This window comes from Electrona antarctica (assembly GCF_951216825.1).
Source record: "Electrona antarctica genome assembly, contig: scaffold_158, whole genome shotgun sequence".
In the NCBI taxonomy this organism is placed as follows: domain Eukaryota; kingdom Metazoa; phylum Chordata; class Actinopteri; order Myctophiformes; family Myctophidae; genus Electrona; species Electrona antarctica.
Window position 1 is genome coordinate 249,278 of NW_027637821.1, and position 8,973 is coordinate 258,250.

Consider the following 8,973-nt stretch of genomic DNA (forward strand, 5'->3'; position numbering starts at 1 on the left):
GGGTGCAGCAGCTCCGTTTGCACTGGTCACACAAAGAGACTAAGTTACAAGAGACTGTCATAAGAAAGGTTATAAGGACCTAAGACTGAAGAGATTCCCTTCTTTGTTATTTGCACGCAGCCAACGAGGTATTCGTTTTACTTTATTTTACTTTGGTAAAATGTTTGCATCTACATGCTGTGCATGTCATGTCGTAGAAGAAGAAGAAATGTTGGAGTTTGGAAGCGCTCGTTTGTATTAAGGGGTCGCGCTGCTGCCTCCTGCATTATGTGCAAATGCGAAACAGATGCATGCAGGGACGTTCAGTGACTTACGACGAGCGCTTCCAAACTCCAGCACTTAGAAAAAGAATCACTTGCACAGAATTTCTTGACAGAAAGTAGCTCATAACATGTCTACGGGGGATTTTTATGAAAAACAAGCTTTGCAGATTGAAAGAGAATAATTCAAGCTTGGACTACAGCTGCAATGTTGGTGAGTTTAACGTCGTTTAAGACAAGGAGATCGCAAACGCAAAATGATGAGTGGGGAGTGAATGGAGGGTATTGCAACTCTAGATTCATCCCATTATAAAAAAATCTAGAGTTGCAAATTGCGGCTATTCAAGGGACTGAAATGAGTTTGCTGCCAAAAACACAACACTGCATGATGTCACCTCAGCCGCGCTGTGTGTCAAGACATTTTATTAGCAACTACACACACCTGTCTGAGGTTGCTTGCCTCCAAAACAATTAAAGGGATTATGACATTAAAAAAAAGTGTTTGTAATTTTTCTTAATTTGTTAAGTTTACTGAGCTCAATTGCACCCAAAAAAACTGAACTTTTAACATGCAGTAGTATGTGCATGGTCTGGGGTTTTCTGGCTCAAACAAGTGCTCAGAGTTTTTTGCGGTTTGTGCTGTCACAGCCTGCAAATCCCATAGATGGCAATGGGATTTGCCAGCAGATGTCACTGTTTTCACAGTTTTGCCTGTTTTCATTGCAGCTCAAAAGGCTTCCAACCCCCAGAGAAAACTCCAGACCAGAGAAAATCCACTGAATGTTCAAAGTTCAGGTTTTTTGGGTGTAATTGAGGTCATACAACCTAAAAGAAAAAATATATATATGTTTTTTTTGTTTTCCAGAGCAACCAGAGCCCACATTACTCGTCACGCGCCCCAACGGCACAGAGCTGACGGTTGTGTCCTGCTCGGCGGTGTCCCGTCCCGCTCTGACAGTAACTCTGGAGGTTCCGTGCACACATTTAGGCTCTTCAAGCTACAGCAGCGTCCACTCAGTCAACGCCGACGGTACCGTCACAGTGAGCAGCACTGTCACACTGGACGGCTTCTGTAGCAGCAACACTACACAGGTCCACTGTGTGGTCACTCTCTCCTCTGGCCTGGTGAAGGAGGTGACCCGTGTCATTTACTCTGACAGACAAGGTGAGAGACAGGGACGTGCACACACAGACATCAAAGGGGGCTTCAGCCCCTGCCCTTTTACCCGTCTGTAAAACAACTGCCCCTCTCCAGACCACGAATGCAGCATTTACTATGGTGAAAGAAATGCAAAATGCCACTCCTTTCCATGCCATACCGGAAGGCGGCATTCAGGACAATTGCTTTTTTCCGAAGTCTCCTGAACTTGGAACGTAGCATTTTGCGTTGAACAAATTTGTTTCGAAATCCATGTCGTACACCGCATCTCCAGTAGCTAAAGATTGCAGGGTTGCGCCCCGAAAATAGCTGATATACAAGCTCTCAACGCATCGCAGTGCGACGCATTGTGAGCTTGTAGATCTGCTATTTTCGCAATTTTTGTCCAAAAGTGCCCTCTTACAGGATTTCAGCCCCTGCCTCTCTACTCCCGTTTCGAATGGGATCAGTGTATTGAAACGGGGAAAATCAGGTGCAATCAGGCCTTTCAATAGACTGAGTAGACGTCTACCCGTCTACTCAGGTGCTCAGTAGGTTGATTCCTTCCGATTGTGTCGGTTGATCTGTGCAGTTTAATGCATCGCATGCAGCTACTGGAGCTCAGTAGGTGATCATTCCTTTCAATGCAGCCGTAACATCGAACATGCACTGCTCCCGTGCTTGCGGTTATGTTTAGGTTAGGATTAGAGATGCACTGCTCCCGTGCTTGCGGTTATGTTTAGGTTAGGATTAGAGATAGGGATAGTAATTTCGGAACAAGGAACCTTCTGACTAACGACACGGCACCGCTCCAGTAGCTGCATGCGATGCATTAAACTGCACAGATCACACAATCGGAAGGAATCAACCTACTGAGCACCTGAGTAGACGGGTAGACGTCTACTCAGTCTATTGAAAGGCCTGATTGCACCTGATTTTCCCCGTTTCAATACACTGATCCCATTCGAAACGGGTGCTCTCTAACACTCTCTGCACGTGCCTGGTGAGAGATGGATTTAACGCAGCACTATGTAACTTTCCCCCTCTACCCCGGATTTGAACCCGGTTTCCTGAATGTCGGATCCCACAGCAGTGTTTGCATAGTGCTTAAGACAAAGGGAAATACTGAGAGAACGCACATAAGCATGTCCAATCATATCGACGCTGTACTCGACTATTGTTTTCCCGAGCAAATTACGTAGTATATTTAAATGAGTCTATATCATTACGCCGAAGCGCATTGGTCCTCCCTTTTTGTAATGCTCTTTGCCATGACTTAAACTTATAATAAAGGCTTTTTTCACCTCACTGGAACAGAGTGCCTTGGATCCTCTTCTTTATTTTCATGTTTTAACCTCGCCAACGAGCACCTGCATTCAGTTCAACAAACAAAGGACCACGGCAGCGCTCCCTTCTTCTATTCAACGTATAGTCTATATCATTGATTGATTGATTGAAAATGTTATTCACAGTATACAGAATGGGTGCATTTCAAATGAAAGCACAAGTCAATACAAAAACTGCCACGAGGACGAAACCATGACGTGTTTACATCAGGGTCCTCCACTTTCAATTCATCAGAACATTTAAATACATATATACGTCTATGAAAAACAGGAAATCATCATATAAAGAAAGTATATGACCCCCCCCCCCCCCCCCCCCCCCCCCAGTATGGGGGGGGGGGGGGGGTCATTGACCTTCATTGATTATGTACAGTAGATAGGTAGATATGTTACTAATTAATTAGTATTATTTTGTTTTGCAGATCTGTATGAGACATGTGAAGCAGATCAGAGAGGTTGCAGTAAGTTATTTTATTTTAATCAAGTGCATGCCTGTTTGATCCATGAGTGTATCATTGTAGGACATATAACTCTCATCTTTCCTCACCAGTTATCATGGTTATTTCCATTGGTGTTGCTGTAATCATCACAACCATCGCAGTTGGATTAGTCTTCAGACATAGAAAAAAAGAAACAAGGTAATAATCAGAATTTTAAGACCTTTAAATGAAATGTAAAAGGGACCATTACTGCATCAAACATAATGAACAAACTATATATAAAAAGTAAAACTGGTCAAACATTGGCCAAATTGTAAAATAACCATTGTGAAAATAACCTCCAACCCCAATGCAAGGCGTTGTGAGCTTGTAGATCGGCTATTTTCACAATATATAATTATGTGGAACTGAGTCAAAGTAAATGTAATGCCTCAACTCCTACAATTCCAACTGCGAGCTTGTCAGGGTTGGAGGTCGACCCCCCAGTTCAAATATAATTACTTTGGAGGGAACCCGGCCTGAAACGTTTGAGAAACACTGGACCCTGATGAAGAAGACCATGTGGGTTGGACATAAAGTTATTAAATTAAACTTTATTTTGGATTTATTTTTGCCTTTCTGCATCTGAACATGACAGTATAGGCCTACTGACTGTTGTTTAAAGATGGAGTGCCACAATTTTTGTATTTTTCCAGTTTTTCATGTGTCTATGAGGTGACAGTACTTCATTAGACACCCTGGAGTCGTTTTTATGTGCAATGGTGTATTCACTTTGTATTTAGGGTTTCTTCCTGGAGGCTGAACCCTTGACAGTCAAACGGGCCAATGAAATGAACAGTAATATAATGATATCACACTATCAGCCCCTCCCTTAACCCCTCCCCCTTTATCATACAACTACAGCTGTGGGTGCGGCTTCAGTTCAGGTGGATCACCACCCATCACCACCCACCAGTCAAACCAGGCATACTTAATGAACTGGTGGGCGTGTCCACATAAAAGCATGATTTTAACAAATACTGTACACTTTTTGGAAAAAGTTCTTCCTCCTTATATTAGAAATAATACCTGATGATCATGTTTTAACCTCTCCTGTATAGGTCAACCAATGACGGCGAAATGAAACAGATTCCCCAAGAGTTATAAGACAGTTAAACACCAGACTACTCTGTCCATCTGTCTGTCCATTGGTGTACCTTCTAGGCAATCATGCTCCATTTTGAATGACGACGTGTTCAGCCCGTTTTTCTCCCTCGTTTATTTCTGGGACAAAGACGCCTTTCGTCTCTGACAACATTGAACCCCCAACCCCATGCTATTTGACCGGGAGGTGAATATGAATGCAGTTATACTGGACTTTGTTGTGTTTATGTTATGTGTGATCTCTAGTTCAGCATCACATTAATATCTCATTCAGAAGTTAGGTCTACTGTCGCTGTGTGTTCATTTCTCTTCTCCCTTTCTCTGCATCTGTGTTTAGCATTAAAGACTGCATTTCACCACTGGAAGAAACTGCAGTCACTCAATGCTAATAGTATTTGTAGATATAGCAGTAGCACAAGTAGAAATTTGCACTCTATGGACAGAAGAATAACCAAGTCTGTGTGTGTGTGTGTGACTGGATTGTTGAATTCCTACAATGACCATAATTCAGTCAGACAACTCACGAATAGATTTTGTGTTTACTTTTATTCTTTTTTACAGGTTAATACAGACAGGCAATTCAGTCAAAACAGTTCCGTTTTTTTCCCCCTCCCCTGTACCGCACCCCCCTCCCCCCGTCCAGAGACAGCAAACAGATGCAAGGATAGATTATATATGCACAAAATGTATATAGAGAATAGGATAGCACACACATACACAGATTAAAACAAAATACAAAAAACAAAACAAAACAATAAAGGCACTCACAAATAGATTTAACCAATATTTATTGTAGAATGAGAATGAGAATAGTGTGCATATGATATTTGACTTGGCGTTCGGCTCTACTGCATTTTCTCCCTGCTCGGCGCAATTAAACACCATCATAAAACATTAAGAGCAGGGAGATAGATATACAATAAAACCCCAAGGGGAGCATAAATAACAGAGCCCACTGGTGGTGCTGGTTCTTAAGCTCTGCGCAGCTTAAATTCCGAGTTTTTAGACAGCTGGTGGATGGAAAAGAAGCTCCACCTCCGCAGACTTTTTGCGCGACGGCCAGATTCCCGGGTTTTTTTCATAGTGCCGACACCTCTCCAGAAGTGTAATTTTGAGAAAGAGAGATCTGATGTCGGCCCTCACCCGCAAACATTTCTATCGACTGTGGCAAGGACAATCACGGGCGGGGCCGGACCAGGCTCCAATCACAATATGCTAATAATATATACTAATATAATAATAGTAATAGTAATAGTAGTTGGAAGCTATATTTCACAATGTCACCCAAAAAGAAGGGGCCGCCTCCCAAACCAGTCGAGCAACAGATCACGGAACTCGAGGTTCAGCTGCACACGACAAAGAAGCTGAGGAACTTAGTGCAGCTGGGCCGGGACCGCTCGGCCGATGGCCTGGCCCAGGCCAGGAGGCAGGTCTCCAAGGACGCCCTGAGGACCAAGGAGGCTGAGCTGGAGGAGGCCGAGCTGGACCACAAGGCGCTCATCGACGAGTACAACGTGCGCATCGACCAACTGAATGCCGACCACCAGGCCACCGTCGCCGAGGAGAGGGCACGGTGCGCACGGACCGGCGAGCACATGCAGCGCGAGCACGACGAGCTGGAGACCCAGCTGCGCGGCTGCATCCGGGAGCTGAAGGAGGAGCGCAGGGAGCAGCACCTCGCCTGCGAGGCGCTGGAGAGCGAGCTGCACCGCAAGCACGAGGAGGAGAAGGCCGAGCTGCGGCGGCGGTACGCCGAGCGGGTCCGCGACACAGACGACAGGTACAAGGTGAAGGAGCTGACGCGGGAGCGGCTGCAGGACCTCCGCAGGCGGAGGGAGGTCAGGTGGCAGGAGGAGCAGTTCAACTTCCGCATCTCCCTCCTGCTTGGGGAGTTCCGGGAGATCCGGGCCCAGTACAACATCGTCAAGCACCAGACGGTGCACCAGCTGAAGGAGCAGGTGGACCATCTGCGGGGCGTGGCGAAGCAGCGCGAGGAGAAGATGGCCGAGGTGGTGGAGCAGAACAAGGGGTTCGCGGCAGAGCTCCGCAAGCTGCAGGCCAAGGCGGACGCGGATGACCGCTCGTTCCAGCAGCAGGTGCGCGACTACGAGAACGAGATGGCCAAGATGGCGACGCTGCGCGCGCGCATCCGGGCCAGCGCCAAGGATGCCACAAGGATCGAGGCGGCGCACCAGGAGCTGCTGCAGGTGTACAACGTGGCCAAGGTGGAGAAGGCGGAGCTGGACAAGAAGTACATGCTGGCCCTCCAGGAGATGCAGAAGGTCCTGTGTCTGAGCGGCCCCGTCAAGATGGGAACGGGGAACGCGGCGTCGTCCCCCATCGTATCGCCCCCGGGCATGGTTCAAATGATTGGGGAGGTTTGACTCAGTATAAAGAAGGATAGAGACTGAACTGGCGTGAAGCTTCCCCCCCCCCCCCCCCCAGTGGCATTTTGAAGCACCCGGAAGAACCGTCTCAGAACGTCTACTTCCGCATTTGACCACCACATTTTGGTGGTCAAATGCGGAAGTGCAACCGAGCGCTCAATGTTAAAGCCCAGCTGCACGGGGTTTCCCGGTGATGAATTCACGGGTCCGCCTGTAGTCCCTCCTCTTACCACTAGGGCCCAGTGCTTCAACGTTGAAGAGCCTCACTGGGGCCTTGGGTTTGACCGCACACACACACACACACACACACACACACACACACACACACACACACACACACACACACACACACACACACACACACACACACACACACACACACACACACACACACACACACACACACACCCCTCCTAATTAACAATCGGATCCTCGGACCAAATGAGTTAAAAACAACAGGTCAGGGTTTAAAGTATGTATATATCCTTCCTGTCTGTAATATTCAAAAAATAATATTGCCCATATCCATGCACTGAAGACTGAAGTGGACCATACCATTTCTTAACATTAATATTACTACTACTACTAATAATAAAATTATAATAATGAAAACAATAATAATCACAATATAATCACAATAATAATGTTAGCGCCGTTCAAGAAACGCAAGAAGACGCTTTTATTACAGTAAAACAAAGAAAACAATACAAAACTATAGCAGTTCAAAGCCTAGGTTTGAGCAGATGCCTTTTTGTGGCGGAATCGAATGAGTTCAGCGTCGGCGGCGTTTCAAGTCTATGTCGGGTCAAAGTTCCCGAGGATGGCGGCCGCCGCAATGAAGGCTCTGTTGCCAAAGAAGTTTCCGGAGTCTGAGAGTGAGGGCCGGAGTCTGGATATGTTTCATTTCAAGGTGGTCGAAGGTGTTTTTGGCGATGGATTTTAAATGTGACTGGAAGGACAGGGTGGAATCCAAGCATGACGGGTTGCAGATGGCTGGAAGATTGGGAGATACTAACCGGAGGGGTCCAAGCACAGAGCCCTGAGGCTGATTGGGGCTGGGGAATAACTGGGGAGGAACTATAGAGCCAGGTTCAGCCAGTAGGTATTGAGGTCATCAGCGTCCAAACCTGGGGTTTTGAGGACATGGGTGACTGAGGCGATATCAATATAAATATACTGTAGCTTATGGCCTAATGACTTTTTCCAACAACAAACGCGCTGCTACCAGACGGCTTTCAACGGTTCCCTCCAACTTGCGATCCGACTCGACGGTGCACCCACCGCCCATTCAACACCAGATTCCCGGAAACTGACACATTCCGACACCGACAGCAGCAGTAGCTCAGTGATAGAGGGGCCGGTAGAACAGCCGATTGGGAAACCGTGTGGTGGACCAGTTCGATCCCAGGCTCCCCCTGAGTTAGTGTCCTTGAGCAAGACCCCTAATTGCTCCCGATGTGCAGGTTGGTTGGTGGGTGCCTTGCGTGGTTTCCTCCACCATCGGTGTATGAATGTGTGAATGTAATGCACGATAGAAGCGCTATATAAATGCAATCGGTGTGGTGGAGAGCTACCTTAATGTGAGCTACCTCACATGGACTTCAAGCAAAGGCCAGACAGTGGTCATCATGGTGAACTTCTGGTCAGACAAAGGAGGAGCCAGGCCGCGGCCGCCGGAGTCCACGTGTATTATTGTTAGATGCTCGTTTACTATATAGAAGAGATGCTTAAAGTCCTTCCATTTGTTTTTTGTGGTTGGACAGCCTGTTGGGTTTGCCCCTCCCTCCCGGAACATCTAGATTCTTCTCCTTGAACCGCTTTATGCTCGTTCTCGACTTGTTCTTTTTTCTTACTTTGATTTGTTTTGTCTCGACAATTTTAAGAATGTCATTTAGATGTCAGACCTGTTAAGACCATGCAATGAATGCAATTTAGATGAACATTTAGCTTAACATTTAGCTGCCTTGTTAAGCGGTCGGGTGGGAGACATTCAGAGCATGTTTAGGATCAATGGAACTAACATCAAGTTCCTATTCAGGAACATTGTAAAGGAATAGTGCCATAACATTTTCCCCCCACATTATTTATTTTAATATTGATGTATTATTATTAATTAATATTAGCGGTGCACAATATAAATCGGTAGCATATCGAAGCGGTATCGATATCGGCAGATATGACCCTGCAAATAATCGGAGATCGGATATCGGTCATGATTTATTAATCGTGCACCCCTAATTATTACAATCTGGGTGTTTT

The 8,973-nt window shown here is 46.2% G+C and overlaps 2 protein-coding genes across 2 annotated transcripts; both read left to right on the forward strand.

The window, feature by feature from the left end:
- Positions 1-354: 354 nt before the first annotated feature.
- LOC306918626 (uncharacterized protein) lies at positions 355-4,444 on the forward strand. Its single transcript, XM_079531517.1, has 5 exons — positions 355-474; positions 1,126-1,425; positions 3,167-3,205; positions 3,295-3,382; positions 4,285-4,444. The coding sequence occupies exons 1-5, from the start codon at positions 411-413 to the stop codon at positions 4,328-4,330; spliced, it is 537 nt and encodes a 178-aa protein (XP_079387643.1). The 5' UTR covers positions 355-410; the 3' UTR covers positions 4,331-4,444.
- A 1,160-nt stretch (positions 4,445-5,604) lies between these two features.
- LOC306918637 (dynein regulatory complex subunit 4-like) lies at positions 5,605-6,711 on the forward strand (the record flags this gene model as incomplete). Its single annotated transcript, XM_079531528.1, has 1 exon — positions 5,605-6,711. The coding sequence occupies one exon, from the start codon at positions 5,605-5,607 to the stop codon at positions 6,709-6,711; it is 1,107 nt and encodes a 368-aa protein (XP_079387654.1).
- Positions 6,712-8,973: the final 2,262 nt, after the last annotated feature.